The sequence below is a fragment of the Hylobates moloch genome, unplaced genomic scaffold (assembly GCF_009828535.3).
Source record: "Hylobates moloch isolate HMO894 unplaced genomic scaffold, HMol_V3 SCAFFOLD_2, whole genome shotgun sequence".
NCBI lineage: Eukaryota > Metazoa > Chordata > Mammalia > Primates > Hylobatidae > Hylobates > Hylobates moloch.
The window spans coordinates 116,741,776-116,765,993 of record NW_026652277.1 but is presented as its reverse complement, the minus strand read 5'-3'; the positions used below and the strand labels follow the sequence as shown (position 1 = coordinate 116,765,993).

Sequence of the window (24,218 nt, the reverse complement as noted above, 5' to 3'; positions counted from 1 at the left end):
AATATGTACAGCTATTATGCATCAAAAAGTTGAAGAAAATAAAAATTTTAATTTTTTGTACACAATATATACTGCATATCATATATTGATTCTGTTCATATATAAGTAAATATCCTTACTGGTTTGCCTCATTGGAGCATTCAGACAGCAAATAATGTGTAGTTCAACATTTTATTAAATATTTTTCATCTTAGTGGATATTTTGTAACAAGATAAATATGATGAAAACTAAAAAAAGTGCCAAGGCTGGGCGCAGTGGCTCACGGCTGTAATCCCAGCACTTTAGGAGGCTGAGGCAGGTGGATCACAAGGTCAGGAGATCAAGACCATCCTAGCCAATATGGTGAAACCCCGTCTCTACTAAAAATACAAAATACTAGCTTGGCGCCCTTGTAGTCCCAGCTACTCGGGAGGCTGAGGCAGGAGAATCGCTTGAACCTGGGAGGTGGAGGTTGCAGTAAGCCGAGATCGCGCCACTGCACTCCAGCCTGGCGACAGAGCGAGACTCCGTCTGAAAAAAAAAAAAAAAAAAGTGCCATACTGAACCTACCAAAAATAAATCAAAATGAGTAAGAGCGACTGCCAGACCATCTTCTTCATCAGAGGTAATGGTCAGAGGCTTCTGAACTTTGGTATGGAAATGAGCCTGCAGGCAGGATTTGTATGCAGGGCAGAGGAGGTTTGTAAACTATGTGAATTATACCTTCAGAGCGCACATAATGTATATTATACTTTTCCTCTGCGTATGCGTACCAGCCGTATTACCTATGTATCACCTGATCCACCAAGTCTGGACTGAAGAAGTCCTGGTAGGACCACACTACACATGGCGAGCCGGTACTAGGAGGGGATTATTCCGAAGAGGATTTGTAGACACTACCCGCTGTGTATGACCTAGGCCCTTTACACGGGCACCACTGGAGCGGGGAAGCCAGCAGGAAGGTCCTCCCCCTGGCCTGGGAGCGGGCTGTCCATAGGACCCAGAGCACCTCCCACGGGAGGAACGCCCGGCTTTGCTTCTGGCCCCGCCCGGCCTCCCTCCAGGCCCCGCCTCGCCTCCCTCCAGGCCCCGCCTCGCCTCCCTCCAGGCCCCGCCCCGCCTCCCCGGCCCCGCCCCGCCTCCCCGGCGTCGCAGCTCCTCGCGGCCTCGGCGTCTTCCTTCCGGGTCGCGCTGGGCCGGCCTTGCGGCGGTTGTGCCATAGCCAGAGAGTCGGGGAGCCGCCCCCGCACCCAGGCCTTCTCGCGGTGCCTGGTCGCTGGTGAAGCCCGCAGCGCGCGCCTCTCCCGGACCCTGCAGGGTACGGCCCTTCCTTTACTTCTCCCTCCCGTGGGTCTGTTTTCTTCCTTTGGCGCCGGGGCGGGGGCGGGGCCGGGGCCGAGCCAGCGCACAGCTCCGCGCTTTGGAGAGTCTGGACGCCTGGCAGAGGGCCCCGCTGCCTGCCCCTCCCCGCCCGCGCCCCCGCGTCTCCGCTTCACGCTTGCGGGGCTTGCTGGGGCCCCTGAGAACTGCTGACGTGCCTCGGGCTGTTTCTACGCTACAGTCTGCCTGCAGGCTGTGAGGCGTCGTCCGGACGTGTGCGTGGCTCAGGGTTGTTTACACCGCGGGGGACTGCGGGTCTCCCCACACGCGCGATCGGTGCTGCCCCGGCAGCCACGCGTCGGCCACATGCCCGCCTGTGCTTGTGATTCCTGTGCCTGCTGCCTTGATTTCCCTGACATTCAATGGTTTTTGCCTAACCAGGCCTGTTTTCTTTCTTCAGGACTGCTACAAGGTGCCCAGCTACAACCTTGTTTCTGTGTTTAGGTTTAGGGGTGCCCCTAGAGTGTGATGATGACCATCTACTTGGCCTCCTTGTCAACATATTTATAATGGGTGGTTTTGGATTTCCTTGATTTCCCAGTAATCATTGCCACAAACCTTCGAGATGCATTCACAGATTGAAATACAGTATACAAATAACTATTATAGAAGGTGAAGATGGTATAAGCCTGTGGTCAGGTAGTTGCGTTGGCAGGATGCCCGTCTGGCTTTGTGCTCCGGAGGGCACATTACCACCAGGTGCAGGGATCTCTGCTTGCTTTGGTCTGTGTGCAGACACAAGCTGCCTTTTCTGCTTCTTGCGTGCACTCCTCAGTTTCTTAAGTTCAGGTATAGGTATATATTTTTTTCTTTCAGGCTCACTTCCTGCCTCCATTATCCTGTACCGCATATTGTATCTGTTGGTTGAGTAGAGAGAGATTCATCCAGAGTCATCAACGCTCCAATAGTCCTTTATCAGATTAAGGACTTGAGGGAAATGTGCATTATGCTCTAGTAGGCACTCTGAAATTTCCTTGAATTGGATTCTTCTTTCCACACTTATGTTCTGAGTACTAACTTTGTTTTAAACTTCTGCGCCAAAAGTTGGCTTTTCTGAACTCTGCATTTTCAAACTCTTCCCTTCTGTTATTTGAAAATCAGATAAATCAGCTCATTGTGAGATGGATAATTTCTTTACTCACGCCATGATGAAATAATGCAATTATAGTACTCTGTACAGTGGTACATATGGTACTTGCACATATGGTCAGTTAACAAAAACTGCCCCTTGTTTCTTTACTGTGTTAGTCTCATCCTCTTAATTTGGCTGTGGTTAACATTCTCGATCTTAACTTCGAGGATCTAACTCAGTGTCCTTTAAAAAAGGCCTTTATCTACGTGAATTGTATATAAATATCCACCTCCGTTTTCTTCTAGTATTGTTAATGATCTTATTCATATTTAATGTGAGATAAGAAGGCTCCAACTTTATAATTTTGTTAGTGACTCCATCATCATTTGTTGAATTCTATTTTTCCCTGCTGATCAGTCCTGTAAATACCATAGGCCCTAAATTCCCGTGTATTCTTGGGACTTTCTGAACGGTCGTCTAGTATTCTTTGGCTCCCTGTGGTGATCCTGGCTTCTGTGATGCTCTTATTGCTCTAGGTTTATAATGTGTTTTAATATCTAGGGATTTGAACGATGCCTGGCGTATTGCAGACATCACTATTTTTGAAATGAACACATTTAGTAGGGGCAAGTTGATTCCCTTTCTTTACCTCTTGCCTCTCTCCCCCCCCTTTAAAATTTTCCTGCCAGTTATTGAGATTCGTTTATTTTAGCTTGCTTTTTCCATGGTCAGTTGAATCGTTAACTGTTAGTAAATAAATCCCTTCTGTTGCTCACTCAGAACTTGCGACTAGAGTTGCTCCTTACAGTTACATAGAGAAGCAGCCTGATTAAATATCTGCATGCCTTTTGACTTTGCACCGTGTCATAGTAACTGTAGTGTGTCTCTCCCCATCACCTGTGATTTAGGATGTTCTGTACCTGGCTTCTAAGAGAAAAATGGTTATCTAAGAGATGAATGGCTGTAGAAGTGTTCCCTAGGACATCCTCATATCCATTTGTATTTTACCATCCCAACTGGATATCTAAAATATAATAAATTTTAAGATGTTGTTACAATGGACACTTAAAACCTTATTAGCTCATGAAATAAATGTATGCATTCTTTAAAAAAGATCAAGCAATACAGAAATCCTTAAAGGAGGAAGTGAAAGTGCTGTGTGCCCATCTACCCAGTAACCTTGTTCCATAAAGATGATCACTGCTTGCAGATTTTAAAAATAAATATATTTAAGTCTACTTTTGTTTCATAAATGGCAGTGTACCATCTATAATTTTCTATAGCTTCCACTTAATAATAATTGATGAACATCCTTCTGTGTCAGTGCATATAATAGTATCTTGTCTTTTTTGTAAGTCTTTTTGGTATTTCATTGTAGGAATAACCCAAAAGTTATTTAGCCAATCCCCTGTTGGCATTATTCCAAATTTATTACAAACAGAACTGCAAGGATCGTTTTTGTGTTTATTCTGTATACTGTGATGTTTGCATGTTAGTTTATTTCCTAAGATATGGAATTGCTAGGTCAGAGGCTACACGTAAGTGGTAAATTATGAGAGGTTCTGCCAAAGTGCTCCTCAAAAGTTGTTGGTAAGCGTAAATTTATACAATTTGTTAAAATGCTGCTTTTGCCATATCACATTGCCAAGAATTGTCAAGGATCTGAGATCATACCCTACTTACAAGCTAACAGTTTCATGGAAACTGGCAGAAAATAGGAGACTCCTGACTCAGAGACAAAGCACAACAGTAACGGTAGCCAGAGGATCATCTTATGCTGATTTGCTGGAGCCCTGATTTCCACAGGGTGATGTGACAGGAGCCCAGTGACACTAGCAGGTGAAGTAGGTTATGTTACAGGAGAGGAGTCCTTAGTTTAGGCTGCAAATAAACCTGTCTGATCTTTGCCAGAGAGGGAGACATTATCTTTATTTTCCTGCATGGTAAACAAACCTGCCCTCTGTACCAGAGGGAGACATCTCTTTATCTGCCCAGGCTATTTGCTGTATAAACACCATTGAAAAAATAAAAAATAAAGGCCATCAGTGCCTCTACTTATATGACATGCAGAAACTTGAGAGACCTGCTAAGATGAAATGATTATTTTTTATATTTAGTAATTTTGTGGATGAAAAATGCTATTTTATTGTTTTAGTATTGCATTTCTTTGCTTATTGATGGGGTTGACTATCTTATGTTTGTTGGTCATTTGTATTTGTTTTTACTTGCATGATCATATCCTTTGCTTAGGTTTCTGTTGAAATGTTCCTCTTTTCTAATTGATTTGTAATAGCTCTTTACATATTGTGGCTATTAATGATTTGGTTCACCATTTGCTAGTATTTTCTCATAGTCTATTCTTTAGTGTTTCTTGGGGCTTTTGTTTTATAAAAATCTTTAATATTTATGTTGCCAGTTCTGCTGCTGTTTTCCTTTATGGCCTGTGGGTTTCCACAAGATTATTAAAATACTCTTTGTACACATTCTGTTGTCATAGATATAGATTTTTAAAAATGGTTGCTATGGCATACTATTACAAATTTATTTTTCCAAATTGCTGGACATTTTCCTAAAACATTTATTTGGATAAACTGTCCTTTCCCTGTTGTTTGATTTGACACATTTGCTGTAAGATACCATATCCTTAATTTGTTGTTTTTCTCAAAGCCGACAAATTAGTAAGCAAAGTATGTTAGATGTTTACTGTGATTATGATTTTGGTTGAATTCAGCCTTAAAGATAATATGTGTAATTGTTCTTAGTGGATTTTATCTTAAAGAATATAAAGTATCTTTTTTGCCCTGTTTAGTGATTTTTTGGCTGGGAGTCTACATTGTCTTATATGACTCTTGCCTCTCTGTCAGTTTTGTGTGTACCTGATAGGTCTTTTTGCCCATATGTTTATTTTCAGTCATTTTACACCATTTTGCTTTACTTGCCTTTCATAAACATCAAACATTCAGGTAACTGAGCTGGACTTTTATTTCTCCCTGAAATCTTCCCCCTTCTCAATTTGGAAGTTTGTCTTTTTTTTTTTTCTTTTTTAGAGTCTTGCTCTGTCACTCCTGCTGGAGTGCAGTGGTGTAATTTTGGCTCACTGCAACCTCCATCTCCTGGACTTATGTGATCCTTCTGCCTCAGCCTCTCAAGTAGCCTGGACTGCAGGGGCACGCCACCATACCTGGCTAATTTTTGTGCTTTTGTAGAGATGGGGCTTCACCATGTTGCCCAGGCTGGTCTCAAACTCCTGGGCTCAAGTGAGCCACCCACCTTGGCCTCCCAAAGTGCTGGGGTTACAGGTGTGAGCCACTGTGCCCGGCCTGGAAGTTTGTCCTTTTTTTTTTTTTGCTTTACATTTTATAAAACTTTTAAAAAGATCATTGTAGATTCATATACAGTTGTAAGAAAGAATACGAAGAGATCTAGATCCTGTGTACATTCACCCAGTTTCCACCTATGGTAACACCTTGCGTAACTACAGTACAATATTATACTCAGGAAATTGACATTGATACAATCTATAGACCTTATTCAGATTTCACCAGTTTTACATGTACCCATCCCTGTGCATGTTTAGTTGTAAGTAATTTTATGTAGATTCCTGTGAACACCACCACAGTCAAAATATACAACAGTTCCATCACAAGGTTACCTTGTACAAAATTGGGTTTATCTCTTAATAGGACAATTTAACCTAGTCATATTAACTATTTTTTCCCCTCTCCTACAAGTTTGGAAATTCTGAAACCATCTATAACTGACTCTTTTTTTGCCCTCATTCTTCCCATTAATAAGTTGAGATCTTGATCTCTTGCCTTCTTTACATTCTTGGTTTTATTGATTTGATTTCTTTTCTGTAGTTGTAATATTCTGTTCCCACATTGCTATAAAGAAATACCTGAGACTGGGTAATTTATAAAGTAAAGAGGTTTAATTGGCTTACAGTTCCACAGGCTGTACAGGAAGCATGGTGCTGTCATCTGCTAGGCTTCTGTGGAGGCCTAAGGAAACTTACAGCCATTGTGGCAGGCAAAGCAGGAGCAAGGGTCTTACATGGCAGGAGCAGAAGGAAGAGAGTGGGGGATGCACTACATACTTTGAAACAAAAAGATCTCTTCAGAACTCTTATGAGAACACCACTAGGGGCATAGTGCTAAACCATTAGAAACCACCCCCATGATCCAATCACCTCCTTCCAGGCCCCACCTCCAGCACTGGGGATTAAATTTCAGCGTTAGATTTGGGTGCTGATGCAGTTGCAAACCATATCAGTAGTTCTTCTGTTTGTTTGTTTGTTTTTTTTTCAACCATTTTTTACAATTTTACTAGTATCATATCACTTAGATTTAACTATGAGGTCACTGGTTACTTGAATAGTATGTCTTCCCTGTTTTTGAAGTATTTAATTCTGTTTTTTTTTTTTTAACTGGCATACATTTTTAAGTAATAGTTTCAGGAAGACTTACTGCAAGTATACTTGCATATCTACAATATTTTTATTTTATTTTGTTTTTTCTATGTGAATAAGAGTTTGAGCTATTTTCTTTTTTCCTTTAGAATTTCCTTGAACTTAAATCAGCTTCAGTCTTTATCTTATATAGATGTTAGGTTTCTTGTATATGTGCTCTAGGTCATTTATTTGTCTCTTAATTTTCAATTTATTTCAGTCACCACCTCTTCTAAGAATTTTTTTTAAGTTTGTGCTTGTTTCATGGATCCTATAACCTATTAATTAACACTAAACAATGATTTCTTAAAAAAACTGTTGTCCTAATTTTGGCATTAACTTTTCCTGAATGCCATTTGCTGTAATTGTTTAACTTGTTTCCCTGTCTTTAAAATGGTTGATTCTATTCAGACATATAAATGCAGATCTATGTTGACCATCTTGGTCCTGGTCTGAAATATTGCATGTCATGAAGGTCGCTGTTCTCTTTTCCAGACAGGTAGTTTCCTAAGGCAAGATGAGTGGTTGGGGCTGTGTGAGCAGGCTTTGCCCTGGGCAGAATAAGTGGGCAGAACATGCCAACTAGCACATATCTTTAAAGAGAACAGACAAGTAAGCCAGCATGTGCATAACCAAATCAATACTAGAGTATCGGATTTACAGCTTGACTGGTTTTGACTAAAAACAAAAGCACACAGAACAGTTACATCATCCTAAAAATTCCTTGTATGGCCCCTTTGTAGTTACTTTAGTCAATTTCTCTTTCTTCCCTTAACCCTGGGCAATCACTGATTTATCTGCCTTTCCTATTTGCCTTTTCCAAAGTATCACATAAATGAAATCATACAATATGTAGTTTTTGCATCAGACCTCTGTCACTTAACAAAATGCATTTTAAGATTCATCTATATTATTGCCAGGATTGGTAGTTATTTCTTTTTTTTTTTTCCTGAGTAGTAACTCATTGTATGGATGTAACACTGTACATGCATCTGTCAAGGACATCTTGGATGTTTCCAAGTTGGAACAATTATGAATAAATCTGCTATAAACATTTGTATATAGGTTTTTGGTTGAATGCAGGTTTTCAGTACACTTGAGTAAATACCTCGGAATGAGATTGCTGGATGGTTTGGTAAGGGTGGATGGACCTTTATAATAAACCGTGAAACTGTTTTTCAAAGTGGCTATATGATTTTGCATTCCCACTAGAAATGTTTGCAGAATCTTAATTTGGTATCTTAAAATTTGATTAATTTGTAATTAACTCTTCCCAGGTCTTCCCTTAAGAGCAAATACTTCCCAGGTCTAAGATGAAATACTTTCTCATGGTTTACTCTTTTGAAACTGTACTTGATCTTGCTCTTCAGTAATATGTTTGCTAGGACATGTACAAGTATCCCATAGGAGAAAAAAAGATATTTTCAAGTAGATGAAAAGGCAAGCACAGACTGGGAGAGAAAACATTTGCAAAAACATCTGTCTAACAAAGAATTTGTATCTAGTGTGTTTAAAGAACTCTTACAACTCCATAATAAGAAAACAAAAAAAACGGATTAGAAAATAGACACTGCACTGAAGAAGATACAAATGGCAAATAAGCACGTGAAAAGATGTTCCATGTCATTAATCAATTAAGAAATTCAAATTAAAACCACAGGGTATCACCACCCACCCACTAAAATGGATGAAGATTGACAATATTAACTATTGATGAGGATGTGGAGCAACTGGAACTCTCATATGTTAATGTCAGAATGTAAAATGCTACAGCCACTTTGGAAATAGCTTGATACTAGAAACAAGCCAAATGTTTAGCAACAACTGAATTGATATACCTATGTAGCTGACCCTTGAACAACATGGTTTGGACTGTGAAGGTATGCTTATATGCAGTTTTTTTTCAATAAATATAGAAAAATTTTGGACATTTGCAACAATTTGAAAAAACTTGCAAATTGCGTAGCCTAGAAATATCAAAAAAAGGTATTTCACAAATAAATGAAATATATGTAGATACTAGTCTATTTTATAATTTACTGCCATGAATAGCACACAAATGTATTATAAAAAATTAAACTTTATCAAAACGTAGTCACACACTTACAGAATGTACATGCTTCCATTTGCAGTTGAGAGAAATGTAAACAAATGTAAATTCAGTATTAAATTATAACTGCATAAAGTTAGCTGTGGTACATACTGTACTACTGTAATAATTTCATAATCACCTCCAGTTGCTATTGCAGTGAGCTCAAATATTGCAGGTATCAGCTTCCAATGCTGTGTGAAGCTAATCATCTACACATGAGCAGTTTGTCTGTCTAGTAAATTGTGTATTACAGTAAGAAGTGATTTCTTGTGATTCTCACGTATTTTTCATCATGCTTAGTGTAATACCATAAACTTTGAATAACACCATGGGACCCTTAGAAAGTGCCACTGGTAATGTCAGAAGTGATTCCAAGAAGCAGAGAGAAGTCATGACATTACAAGCAAAAATGGAATTGCTTGTTATGTACTGTAGATTACAGTCTGCAGCTATGGTTACCTGTCATTTCAAGATAAATGAATCCAGCAAAAGGACCGCTGTGAAAAAAGAAAAGAGAATTTATGTAGCTGTTGCTACAACTATACCAGCAGGTGCAAAACCTTGCACTTTTTATGAAATACCACTTTATCTCATATTGAAAATGCAGCTCTTATGTGGGTGCAGGATTGCTATAAGAAAGGCATACTTGTAGACTCTAATATGATTTGAGAGAAAGTGAAGTTAATGTATGACAGCTTAAAGCAAAAGGAAGGTGAAGGATCTAAAGCTAGAGAATTTAATGCCAGCAAAGGATGGTTTGATAATTGTAGAAAGAAGTTTGGCTTTACAAATGTTAAGATAACAAGAAAGCAGCTGCTGCTGTTCAAGAGGCAGCAGATGATTTCCCAGATACCATTAAAATAATTGAGGAGAAAGGATATCTGAGGAGAAAGGATATTTTAAAATGGGATTCCTTCTCTCTCTCGTTTCGTTTTGTTTCGTTTCGTTTCGTTTCATCTCCCTTCCTCCCTCCCTCCTGTCTTGTCTTTTCCTTTCTCTTCTCTTTTCTTTTCTTTCTTTTTTTTTTTTTTTTTTTTTTTGAGGCAAGGTCTTGCTCTGTCACCCAGGCTGGAGTGCAATGGCGTGATCACAGCTTACTGTAGCCCCAGCCTCCTGAGGTGGAAACAGTCCTCCCAAGTAGCTAGGATTACAGGTGCACACCACCACACTTAGCTAATTTTTTTATTTTTTATTTTTGTAGAGGTAGGGTCTCCCTATGTTTCTTAGGCTGGTCTTGAACTCCTGGTCTCAAGCGATCCTTCTGCCTTGGCCTCCCAAAGTCCTGGGATTACAGGCATGAGCCGCTGCGCCCAGCCTCAATCAGGTTTTGAATGCAGAGAAAGTGCCCTATTCTGGAAAAAAAAAATGCCACAAAAGACATTTATTATTAAAGAAGTAAAGCAAGCACCAGGATTTAAGGCAGGAAGGGAAAGACTAACTCTGGTGTTTTGTGCAAATATATCTGGGTTTATGATCAAGACTTTGCTTATTTGTAAAGCTACTAACCCCCAGCCTTAAAGGGAAAAGGTAAATGCCAGTTATCAGTCTTTTCGTTATGTAACAAGAAGGCCTGGACAATCAGAATTCTTTTTCTTGATTGATTTCATCAATGCTTTGTCCCTGAAGTCAGGAAGTATTAATACCTTGCTATAAGAGACTGCCTTTTAAAATTCTTTTGGTATCAGACAATGTCCCTGGCCACCCAGAACTCCACGAGTTTAACACTGAAGGTGTCGAAGTGTATTCCACTTGTCCCCAAATGCAGTGTCCCTAATTCAGCCTCCAGATCAGGGGGTCGTAAGGAACTTTAAGGCTTATTATACATGGTACTCTGTGGAAAGAACTGTGAACTCTATGAATGAGAACCTCAACAGAGAGAACCTGTAAGTTTGGAAGGATTACAGCATTGAATATGCCATTGTTACAGAAAAAAACTGTGAAGGCCATCAAGACTCAAACAATAAGAAAACTAAAGAAAACTGTACCAATAGTGTACATGACTTCACAGGATATATGACAGAACCAATCAAGGAAATCATGAAAGAGATTGTAGATAGGGCAAAAAAAAAAAGGGGGTGCAGGGGGAGGAGGATGAAGGGTTTCAAGATATGGATCTTCGAGAAATTCAAGAGCTAATAGACTCCACACCAGAGCAGTTAACAGAAAACGACTTGGCGGAGACAAGTGTTTCTGAATTAGTACCAGATGACGAGGAAGAAGACATAAAAGAGGCAGTGCCAAAAAACAAATTGACATTAGACAATTTGGCAGAAAGTTCCAATTATTCTGGACAGTTTTGACTTCTTTTACAACATGGACCCTTCTATGACGTGGACACTGAAACTAAAGCAAATGGTGGAAGAAGGATTGGTACTGTATAGAGATATTTTTAGAGAAGTAAAGTAGCAAAAAGTCAGGCGGAATTTGTAGTATATTTCCACAAAATCTCACTGAGTGCGCCTGCCTCTCCTACCTCTTTTTACACCTCCTCCATCACTTTCACCTGTACCCTGAAATGGCAAGGACCGCCCCTCCTCTTCGTCCTCCCTCCTCAGCGTACTCAACATGAAGATCAGACTGAAGACCTTTGTGGTGATTCACTTTCACTTAATGAGTAGTCAATATATTTTCTCTTCCTTATGATTTTCTTGATAATACTTTTCTCTAGCTTACTTTATTGTAAGAATAAATTATATAACTTACAAAATATGTTAATCAACTGTTTATGTTATTGGTAAGCCTTCTGGTTGACAGTAGGCTATTAGTAAAGTTTTGGGTGGTTCAAAAGTTATATTCAGATTTTTTTTTTTTTTGAGATGAAATCACCCAGGCTGGAGTGCAGTGGCACAATCTCGGCTCACTGCAACCTCTGCCTCCGAGGCTCAAGTGATTCTCCTGCCTCAGCCTCCTGAGTAGTTGGGATTATAGGTGTGTGCCCCCACAACCATTTAATTTTTGTATTTTTAGTAGAGACAGGGTTTTTCCCTATTGGCCAGGCTGGTCTCAAACTCCTCACCTCTGGTGATCCACCTGCCTCAGCTTCCCAAAGTGCTGGGATTACAGGCATGAGCCACTATGCTAGCCTATATTCAGATTTTTTACTGCATAGGGGGTCAGTGCCCCAATCCCATACATTGTTCAAGGGTCAACTGTATAATGGGATTTGATTCAGAATAAAAAGGAACTGAACTACTCTTACACATAGCATCATGGGTAAATCTGGAAGATAGGCTGAACAAAATAAGCTAGGCACAAAATAATACAGTTGATCCTTAAACAACGTGAAGGTTAACGGTGCTGATCCCCCATGCAGTTGATCCAGCTATAATTTTTTACTCCCCATAAGCTTAACTACCACTGAACAGCCTATGGTTGTGATAACATATACAGTTAGTTAATATATGTTTTATATGTTATATGTATTGTATACTGTATTCTTACAATGAAATAGGCTAGAGAAAGAAAATATTAAGAAAATCATGAGAAAGAGAAAATATATTTACCCTTAATTAAGTGGAAATAGGTCATCATAAAGGTCTTCATCCTCATTATCATGTTAAATAGGCAAAGAGGGAGGAAGAGGATGGGTCAGTCTTGCTGTCTGAGAGATCGCAGAGACAGAAGAAAAGGCACATATAAGTGGACCAACACAGTTCAAACCTGTGTTAAGGGTTAGCCATACATACTACATTATTTCACTTTCATATAATTCTGGAATAAAGGACAATCTGGTTTGTAGTGACAGAAAGCAGATCAGTTTTTGCCTGGCAAAGGTTGTGGATAGGTGATTGACCAGGGAACCTTTTAGGCTAGTGGTAATATTCTGTATCTTGATTTTGGTGGTGGTTATGTTGGTTTTTGTCATTGTCAAAACTCATCAAATTATATGCTTAAAGTGGGGTACGTTTTATACTAACGTTAATTTAACAGTATTACACCATTTTAATTAGTTGCTATTTTAGCTATAATGGCAAGCTATGACAGGCTTATTGTCCTTGGATTTTTGTTAGGCAGGGTGTAAATCCACTATATTTTTTTCTAGGTAAAATGTTCTCTATGTTAATGTACAAAAATATATGGCTAGTATTTGGCTAAAGTAAATTCACATAATTAATGTGACTTTAATAAACAATATCATTTTTTCTTTCTTCAGTAAGTTCCTTAAATTTATCCTCAACTAGATATCTCCAATTTTTAATATTTTAGTTAAATATCGTTGCATATCTGCTAAAGATTTAGGGTTATTCCAGAGTCACAGTTCTTCTCATTCAGATGGCTTATTCTTATCCATCGTTAAACACTGAAGAAAAAGGTAATATATAGGTAATATAACAGTGGGATCTATTTCTAAGTTACGTTGTATCATCGTACCTGTGTAATTAGAAACATATCCTTTCTTGTCACTTTGTGAGATAGCATCTTGGGCAGGAAGAGGGTTTCCAGATCCATTATATCAGAAAAAAAAAAACAAAAAAACTATTCCACTCATCCTATAGGTCTACTTTAAAAAAAAAAAGATTCCTTCAATTCCTTTTTCTGCTTTTCTTCCTACTAAAGATCAATTATGAAATATTTCAGAAGTTTAGATATGCTTGTTAAAGAAAGTCTAGGAAAGAAAGAACATATTCTGCAGAACTAACCTTTATTAATTTGTAGTTTAAATTGGTTCTAAATCTTATCTCTTGTTTTCTGATAAATTAATTCCTACTTGACTTCTTGGGTACCTCTTGCTTAGTTCCTGCCCTTTATTCATTAACTCACCAGAGGTTTTTGCAGAGTCTAATGTATTCCAGACTTTTTGCATTATTTCCTTGCATTTTTGAGATCTACCTTGATTCCTCGAAGAGAGTGGTACTGTTTACCTCTGGTTTTCAAGATTTTTGCTCTGCTTTTAAATTTTTCTTCCTGGCCTGATTCCCTTGCCTTCTCCATTTGCTTCATTCGCTTGGATTTTCAAGAAGCTTTGAAGCTGGATAGGAGTCTCCAGTCTTCCTCTTGATCCGTATGTTTCGGGTAAGAACGCCACCTATTTTTTCTACTTTGGGGCCTTATTGATTAAAAAATACAGTCATAATAAAAATGTTTTAACTGGGGAAGAATTTACTTAGAGGAAGAGAGAGGCACATAAAGCCTTAAGATACCATCCTGAGTAGTTTCCGTGCTGACACTGTTACATTTTTTTCAATGTTAGTTTTTTAAGATCTAGTACAATTAGAATATCAATAATTATGATGAAGAAAAAGGGGAACTTTTTCTAATGCTCCTTTATATCACATCTAATATGAGAACAATATTAAGCTGTCTTGTTACCTTTGCTCTTATATTACGGCTTGTCTCTTCTGTCTCTCTCTTTTTTTTTGAGACGGAGTCTCGCTCTGTTGCTCAGGCTGGAGTGCAGTGGTGCGATCTTGGCTCACTGCAACCTCCGCCTCCCGGGTTCAAGCGATTCTCCATCTCTTCTCTCTTAACTTGTAGGTTATCTCTTTAAGAAATTCTTTTTCAGCCATAGTTTTTCCAGTTCTGCATAATCAATGTACCGTTTTAACATAGATTTGGAGTGCAAAAACATCATTGTATTTGAGGAAATAGCTTTCTTTTACCTCTCTAATCATCTCTTTCATGAATCTTTCTTTAATTTCAATCAGAGTTTCTTTGTGACCAGAGTCAAGACTCTTTTATGTATTCAGAAGCTGCTTTTGTACTAACAGAAGTTACTACTTTTTTCATTCTCTTTGAACAGTAAAATTTCAATATATGTACTATTCCTTCTTGGATGGCTTCAAAGAAGTTCATACATTTGATTCTTACCTATTGCGTTTCAGTTTTTGTTACCCATTTCCACTCTCTTTTTGTCTGTATCAAGATATGGAACATTTCTTGTGTCATGTTTTGGTTTACATGTGCCTTAGGAAGAGTTCCTGGTTTCATCTCTGTGTTTATTTTAAACTTATTTATTTTAACTCTCTTATGCCATCTACTCTTCCAGTCTCCATAAAACAACAAATGTTTATTGAGCATATATTGGCATGTGCTAGGCCCTAAGGGTATAGTTATAATTAAGGCATGTTCTCCGAACTTGAGGAATTCATAGTCTAATCAGATAGAGAAATATTTCAGCATGTAAGAAATAGCAAATAATACGAACATATAAGAGCAGAGGAAAGGTGCATGGTAGATAAAGTATGAACCTGACCTTGAAGGATGAGTAAGAGAGTGCTAAGCAGTGGAAGAGAGGGGGCATTCCAGAGCCATCCAACCTCAGTTGATGCTGAGGCATGAAAACAGGAGTGCTGCTGAGGGCATGCTGGAGGTTCTGGTGGGTCTACAGCAAGGGTGGTGGGTGTGGACATGAAAGGGAAGGGGAAGGCGGGCTCAAAGTTAGATTGAATGTTCTGGTATATCATGTTATCAAAAAGACAGCCTTCCTTTAATGGTACCTCTGTGTATATGAGAAGAATTAGGAAGAAGAAAACCTGGGAGGAGACTGAGAAGTTACCAGAGGCAAGAGGGGGCATAAGAGCACAAGTTCATGTAAAAGTTAGAAGGGGCCAGCCAGGAAAGAGAGCTGATAGGAATTTCAGATGCTACATCAAATTCACATTATCATCCCCCTCTTTTCTCCATTGATGCTTTCTTTCATTCCCCTATGTTTTGATTTCTAGATTCAACCAGAAAAGTCCTTCCTCAAAATAGTATGTCTTGATCAGTTTCAGCAGGATTCAGAAATAGTAAGCATTTAAGGGTTGGCCTTTTTTCTTGATTCATTACCACATTGAGCATTCTAATTACATTTTGGTACTATGTAGCAAAGCTGTCTAAACTTACGTTTTTTTTTCCTATGACTTCATTGACATGTCTCTGTGGGCTCTTTTGCAAGTAAATATTGTGTTACAATTTGCCTTCTATGTATGCCTGTGCCTTATTGCCTGTCCTTTTTGTCTTTTTCCATGTTTTTTCACTTTAGTATAAGTTGAGAATCCTGTTTTAAGTTTTAAACTTGTTTTCAGGTTCTTTCATCTCACTGTGAACCTAGCCTTTACACTGTCCTGGCTCTGGTTCATTCAGATTGCTCCCTTTGTTATTTTATTAACAGTCCTTTTCCTTCCTCTTTTTCCCTTCGAAGTACAAGCCGACTTCTCGGCAGCCCCTGCCATCCTGCTTTTCTCCGCCTCATCGATTCCCCATCTCACTTCAAATCTCAGTAGTAAACATATGTTCTCCCTTGTCTGTACCTCTTAATTTCTCTTTTCCACTGTTACTGCTTTCTCTGTAATTGTATTATTTAAGTTTGTTAAGCATTTTGTAATATGGAAGATGTGGTTGAGACCTAAGTTGTATTATAATAAAATCATGTTGTATAAAAGCAAGTTGTTTCCCAAGGAGTACGAAAGTCTCATGATACAAGTTAAAATGGATGTTGTTTTGGTATTCCTTGATTGTGCTAGTATAAATGTTCAGTGTAGAGAATTTCTCACTTCATAGTCGTTGCTTATCAGTGATTGGATTAAGCAACAAATGAAATGAAGATCACCCTAATTCTGACTTATTCTAAATGGAAAATAATATTTTTATATGTTGTGAGTCCTTAAAATTAAAATAGCTTTTTGAATGAACAAGAAAAGAAAATGTCTCCTAGAAAGTCCATTTTATAATCACTCTTTTGGACAAATTAAGTGTTGTTGACTAATATTTATTTATCTGTACCAGGTGGGAAAAGTAATTTTATCTTTGAATCCCATTCTTCTCATAAAATAGAGTTATTGTATCTTTTACACTTGGTTCATTGCCCATTGGGATATTTATTGGTTACCACAAATTGCCTCCATGCCTTGGCAAAAGTCCAGACAGCGCCTGGACAATTTGGACTTCTGCATTGGTGCTTGCTCTCCACATGAGTCCTGAGACAATGGCTCCATTCCCTTTTTCAGCTTCATTTCCCAGGGAAGAGTAGAGAGAGCTATCCTTTCTTCTCCATATGTTCTTCCCCACCCCTAAAACACTTTTATGTGTCATCTTAGTAGATTGGAAAGGAGTTTAGAATCAATGAAGGACGTTAGCAATGGGTTTGTACATTTCTCTTTTTTATTTCTATGCCTTGCTTATTTTCAAAAACAGGTTTTAACTTCTATAACATTTTCCGAATAGCACTGCTGGAAAAAGAATAAATATATTTGCTTTTTCGGTATATCAGACTCTGCATTTCCTTCCTTTAAAAGTTTCTTTTGCCATATTTAACTTTATTTCCTGAAAAAATTAGGATTAAATATTATTTTTATCCATAGTTGAAAAAAACTAAAGCATCCATTTTACATTTCTATATTGAAGAAGTTTGAACGTATAACACATATATTTACAGTTTATAACTCACTTTTACATATGTTGCCTCAATGCAAAATTTTGCTTAACTTTAACACAGCTTAAACATAATATTGCCCATATGACAGTCTTGCTGCTTTTGATATTATAATCTACAATGGTAAAAGCTGAGAAACAGTTTCAAAGTTTGTGGCTTGGTGTGTCAAACAGAATTTGACTTTCACAATTTGTCTAAAATCTTTTTGCCAAAAATGCACAACACAGTTTTATAAAGAAAGGGGGAGGAGCTTAGTTGAAGCAATTTATAGACCGTGGAGTGAGAAGTGATGTCCAGAGATGAAGCAGTCAACTTCTTCATCCACTGTGGCAGATGGTTTTCCGTCCTTCCCTTGATAGTTTCTAGGAATAACACATCCATAGTCTTCTAAATTAGCTGATTTGTCAATTGATTTGAATACGTGTTATAGGTTGTTCTTTATTTCCTAAATTTTATTTTTGCAGTTTAACTTATTTGTTAATTCTTTTTCTTTTTGAAAAGAGGAGACTCAAATAACTTCTTTGGAAAATGGTTCTTAATTTATCTGCAGCCCTATTTTGAAACAGTGTGTATGGTAAAAGATTTGTACCATTTCAATTTTTTTGTTAAGGATTGAGACTTGAGTTGCAAAAAGTTGTCTGTCTGTTTTTGAGACAGGGTCTTGCTCTGTGGTCCAGGCTGGAGTGCAGTGACACGATCATGACTCACCTCAGCCTTCAACTTCTGGGCTCAAGTTATCCTCCACCCTCAGCCTTAAATATATATATATATATATATTTTTTTTATTATTATACTTTAGGTTTTAGGGTACATGTGCACAATGTGCAGATTTGTTACATATGTATCCATGTGCCATGTTGGTTTGTTGCACCCATTAACTCGTCATTTAGCATTAGGTATATCTCCTAATGTTGTCCCTCCTGCCTCCCCCCACCCCACAACAGTCCCCGGAGTGTGATGTTCCCCTTCCGGTGTCCATGAGTTCTCATTGTTCAGTTCCCACCTATGAGTGAGAACATGCGGTGTTTGGTTTTTTGTCCTTGCGATAATTTACTGAGAATGATGTTTTCCAGTTTCATCCATGTCCCTACAAAGGACATGAACTCATCATTTTTTATGGCTGTATAGTATTCCATGGTGTAGATGTGCCACATTTTCTTAATCCAGTCTATCATTGTTGGACATTTGGGTTGGTTCGAAGTCTTTGCTATTGTGAATAGTGCTGCAATAAACATACGTGTGCATGTGTCTTTATAGCAGCATGACTTATAGTCCTTTGGGTGTATACCCAGTAATGGGATGGCTGGGTCAAATGGTATTTCTAGTTCTGGATCCCTGAGGAATCGCCACACTGACTTCCACAATGGTTGAACTAGTTTACAGTCCCACCAACAGTGTAAAAGTGTTCCTATTTCTCCACATCCTCTCCAGCACCTGTTGTTTCCTGACTTTTTAATGATGGCCATTCTAACTGGTGTGAGATGGTATCTCGTTGTGGTTTTGATTTGCATTTCTCTGATGGCCAGTGATGATGAGCATTTTTGCATGTGTTTTTTGGTTGCATAAATGTCTTTTGAGAAGTGTCTGTTCATGTCCTTTGCCCACTTTTTGATGGGGTTGTTTGTTTTTTTCTTGTAAATTTGTTTGAGTTCATTGTAGATTCTGGATATTAGCCCTTTGTCAGATGAGTAGGTTGCAAAAATTTTCTCCCATTCTGTAGGTTGCCTGTTCACTCTGATGGTAGTTTCTTTTGCTGTGCAGAAGCTCTTTAGTTTAATGAGATCCCATTTGTCAATTTTGGCTTTTGTTGCCATTGCTTTTGGTGTTTTAGACATGAAGTCCTTGCCCATGCCTATGTCCTGAATGGTATTGCCTAGGGTTTCTTCTAGGGTTTTTATGGTTTTAGGTCTAACATGTAAGTCTTTAATCCATCTTGAATTAATTTTTGTATAAGGTGTAAGGAAGGGATCCAGTTTCATCTTTCTACATATGGCTAGCCAGTTTTCCCAGCACCATTTATTAAATAGGGAATCCTTTCCCCATTTCTTGTTTTTGTCAGGTTTGTCAAAGATCAGATAGTTGTAGATATGTGGCATTATTTCTGAGGGCTCTGTTCTGTTCCATTGATCTATGTCTCTGTTGTGGTACCAGTACCATGCTGTTTTGGTTACTGTAGCCTTGTAGTATAGTTTGCAGTCAGGTAGCGTGATGCCTCCAGCTTTGTTCTTTTGGCTTAGGATTGACTTGGCGATGCGGGCTCTTTTTTGGTTCCTTATGAACACCTTATTTATTTATTTGTTTGAGACAGGGTCTGGCTCAGGCTGGATTGCAGTGGTGCAATCTCGGCCCACTGCAACTTCCGCCCTGCCGGGCTCAAGTGATTCTCCCACCTCGGCCTCCCAAAGTGCTGGGATTACAGGCGTGAGCCATCACGCCCAGCCTATTTATTTTAATATATGCTTTGTTGCCCTTCTTTGGAAAAAGTCTTATTCTGATTATTCTGTTATTTCTTGTTCTTGTGTTGCAAATCCCTCCATTTGGTGAGTCCACTGACTATCTCTCATCATGGTTCATTTTCTATTCTGGTCTGTAACTTTTTACTGTATTGCATTATTAGTAAATGTTTAGTCTGTTGTGTGTTTTGGAAGCATTCCTGCAAAGAGTTTTCACATTTGCTCTTACCAGTTCCTAAAGTTTTACCAGTTCAGGACTACTTTTCTTTTTTCAGTTTTTGGCATGAGGATAGGGTGGGATTCTAAACCATGAATGTTATGTGAATTTAGGCCCAGACTCTATGCATGGTTCATGCCTAATATGGTCCTGATTTCCTCTGGTGACTTTCCCCCCATTGCCTTAGTTGATGTCATGCCTACTTGGGCTTCCTGGCCAGTGAGCTAAGTTTTTATAGTCCTGGTTTCATGGATAGGGTGATCCTTTCAGAGTTTTGGCTTTATGAAGGTCCTTCCAACTGTGACCTGTGTCTTGAAATAACATCTCTGAATGGGTGTTAGGGAGTCCCCTTGTAACCATTATGGCCTGTAACTGGTTCCATGAGTCGTATTAGCTTCACCTCTGACCTCTGCTCATTGACTTTCTTTTTTCTGCTCGTTGACTTTCTTTGTCTCTTTCTTTCTTTGTCTCTCTCTTTCTTTCTTTCTTTCTTTCTTTCTTTCTTTCTTTCTTTCTTTCTTTCTTTCTTTCTTTCTTTCTTTCTTCTTTCTTTCTTTCTTTCTTTCTTTCTTTCTTTCTTTCTTTCTTTCTCTCTCTCTCTCTCTCTCTCTTTTCTTTTCTTTCTTTCTTTTTTTTTTTTGAGACTGAGTTTTGCTCTTGTTGCCCAGGCTGGAGTGCAATGGCACACCCAGGCTGGAGTGCAGTGGCACGATCTTGGCTCACTGCAACCTCCACCTCTCGGGTTCAAGCGATTCTCCTGTCTCACTCTCCCGAGTAGCTGAGATTACAGTCATGTGCCACCATGCCTGGCTAATTTTATATTTTTAGTAGAGACGGGGTTTCTCCATGTTGGTCAAGCTGTTCTCAAACTCCTGACCTCAGGTGATCCACCTGCGTTAGCCTCCCAAAGTGCTGGGATTACAGGCATGAGCCACCATGCCCAACCAACTCTCTTCTTAGTTTCTTACTACCGTGGATTCTCTGCAGATGTTTCAAGTTCAGTTATTTAAGTAGTGTTTCAGTGCTTATATTTTTAAATATTTCAGTGTGTTTGGATCTGTTTGGGTTTGAGAGGCAAAGGGATGCTGTTATACAATTTAAAATTATTTTAGATTTTTATAATTTTTTAGTTTGCTCATCACCTTTCTATCAACATGTCAAATATTTTGTGCCTATTATATACTGTGTACTTTGAGAAATAAAGATCTTTGGCTAGATTCCCTCCTTCAAGAGACTTATTCCTAATATAAACCCTAGTGGAACTAAGGTATATATCTCATAAAAATGCAGTGCCAGTAGGTATCAGAAAGTAAGGCTACTGATGTGGAAAAAAGTGGTTGGAAAAGAAATTACAGAGGAAGCGAGACTTAACATAAAATACAAAGAGTGGTTAGAACTTGATTGGGTTTGCTGGGTTAGACAAGAAGAGATTGGTCCAGCTTGAAGAGAGCCTTAAAATACCAAACCAAAGAATTTAGATTATATCTTGCAGTTAAGAAAAAGGCATTGGAGGTTTTTGAGTAGAAGGGACATGTAGTGCAATTAATGTTTTATAATCTTAGTGCTAAAGTTTTGGAAGACTAGTGCATAGCTCTATTAAAGAAAAGTTGGGGCCGGGTGTGGTGGCTTACACCTGTAATCCCAGCCCTTTGGGAGGCCGAGGCAGGCGGATCACCTGAGGTCAGGAGTTCGAGATCAGCCTTGCCAACATGGCGAAACCCCATCTTTACTAAAAATGCAAAAAATTAGCTGGGCATGATGGCATATGCCTGTAGTCCCAGCTACTCAGGAGGCTGAGGCACGAGAATCGCTGGAAACCGGGAGGTGGAGGTTACAGTGAGCCGAGATTGCGCCAGGGCACTCCAGCCTGGGCGGCAAGAGCGAGACTCTGTCTCAAAAAAAAAAAAAAAAAGAAAAGTTGGTACATCTCCCTTCTTAGAAGTTAAACTCAAGACTTTACAGGTACAAAAATAAGTTTGTTTTATAGTTCCTTGTTGTCAACAAAAGTTTACCTACTCATTGAGGATGGGCCCCAGCCTATGTTGTAAATGAGTGGAGCTGGCTGGGAACGAGAGTGGCCACTGAGAGAGCTCATGCCTCTTGGGGTCTTGTTGATTGTTAAAGGTTACAAAGTAGATCAAATTTTTAAAAAACACTGTTTGGCCTCAGTAAAATATGTATACAAACATAGTTGGAAACAAAAGCTGTGAGTTTGCAACCTCTTTATAGATAGCGTTCATTATTAAATCTTTATTATATTCTGTCATAACATTTAAAAAATACATTATTTAAAATTGTGTACAAAATAGAAAAATGTGGCCTGTTTGATTTGAAGGGTTGAATAAGTGGCTGTTTATTTATAATTTTGGATTTTTTGACTTGTGACTTGGATATAAAAATATTTTCCGAAACTCTTGTCTTACAGGTAAAAGAATGTCACATGTCAGCATTTGTACCTGAAGTCAGCATGCAAATTTCAGGGTACATGGATGAATGCCAACTTTTGCATTTCCCATGTGTATCCTATGACCATTCTATCTGGGGTGAGTGATTTCTAAGAGTAGCTGGCAACAAACCAGATGCCAGCCAGCCATGGACTGCCCTAACAAATAATGCTAAGAGTTATAAATTAAACACTGTCTGGTGATCTGTGATGTGTAAGGCAGTTAATTTAGTTCATCTGGATTAACTGTCAGCACCAAAGAACTATATTCCCCTAATGTGAAATCTGAATTTTGTATGTTTGGAAGAGAGTAATAATTAACAGTAGGGAATTTTTGTTAACATGTGAAATTACAGCAATGCCTAAGATTCTTTTGAATTTACAGCAGTATTTTAGTGGTTCACCATATCATTTAAATCATTTTAATTTTCAGATTCAAAGGCTTAGTATTTCTTGAGTGATGGTTATAATTTTGTATAAAATACGGCTTTTTGGATTGTATATCTTCCATTGCCTTATAATATAGTTTTGCTTCCCATATTGTATGCATAACAATATTTAGGTTTCTTAAAAATACATTAGAACATTTATTTATACCAGACTTCACATTTGTCTTTTAAAACTTGTTTTTTTAGTTTCATTCTGAGAAATTACATTGAGGGTAGAGCCTGTTCATTACCTTATCCATGCGTTTTTCTGCTTATTTAAGTTATTTTACTTCACCAAGCCATTCATTTTTTTTTAGAACATCCTTCAAAGAGTTCATGCATCTTACCGAGGACACCTGACCTTTTGAAGCTTCATAATTCACATCTAGATGTCACCGGTCTTTCCCATGTTAACAGTTCTGACCATGTTTTATTATATATGCCTTCGGCGCCGAGCCAGGACAGCTACAAGAGGAGAAATGATGAACAGCCATAGAACTATAGAATCAAACAGCCGGACTTCCCCTCTCAATGCAGAGGTAGTCCAGTATGCCAAAGAAGTAGTGGATTTCAGTTCCCATTATGGAAGTGAGAATAGTATGTCCTATACTATGTGGAATTTGGCTGGTGTACCAAATGTATTCCCAAGTTCTGGTGACTTTACTCAGACAGCTGTGTTTCGAACTTATGGGACATGGTGGGATCAGTGTCCTAGTGCTTCCTTGCCATTCAACAGGACGCCACCTAATTTTCAGAGCCAGGACTATGTGGAACTTACTTTTGAACAACAGGTGTATCCTACAGCTGTTCATGTTCTAGAAACCTATCATCCCGGAGCAGTCATTAGAATTCTCGCTTGCTCTGCAAATCCTTATTCCCCAAATCCACCAGCTGAAGTAAGGTAAGACTAATTTTTTAATGACCTAAGTTATATGGTAGAAAGGTTTTGGTTGCTTTAATATTGGAGATCGTTTTTATTGCAAGCATTCTTTTAAGTAACTTAAATGAATTTGATTTTGAAAATTGTCCTTAGTTTTCTGATGGGGAAGAGAGATCACTCATGTAAAGATGTAATATAGGCTTTATACCTGTAATACCTCATACTATAATATTCATGGCTTATGATATTTGCATCTCGTAAAATTTACCAAAACCAAAAAGCACAATTTGAACTCATAGGGACATGGGCCATTCTGAGACGTTAGTATGAAATACGACTTTGAAAATATTTTCAAACAGGCATCATGTTACTACTTTTAAATCTTTTCAACAACTCACAATAGGCCTGTGAGTGATACTTAGAGGAGGTAGGTCCTTAGGGGATTTGGTTTAACGTTAGTTGAATGTTTTTGC

General features: G+C 38.5%; 1 protein-coding gene across 3 annotated transcripts in view; it reads left to right on the top strand.

Moving 5' to 3' along the window:
* Positions 1-1,176: 1,176 nt before the first annotated feature.
* The window catches only part of FBXL4 (F-box and leucine rich repeat protein 4), a 69,748-nt gene continuing 46,706 nt past the window's right edge, over positions 1,177-24,218 (top strand). For 2 of the 3 annotated variants that reach the window (XM_058435420.1, XM_032155656.2), the window contains exons 1-3: positions 1,177-1,298; positions 22,420-22,537; positions 23,183-23,766. In XM_058435420.1, coding sequence (XP_058291403.1) covers positions 23,255-23,766 — 512 coding nt within the window. In that variant the 5' untranslated portion in view covers positions 1,177-1,298; positions 22,420-22,537; positions 23,183-23,254. Of the gene's footprint in view, positions 1,299-21,941; positions 22,538-23,182; positions 23,767-24,218 lie in introns of those variants that run through there. The other variant, XM_058435419.1, reaches the window with a different exon arrangement.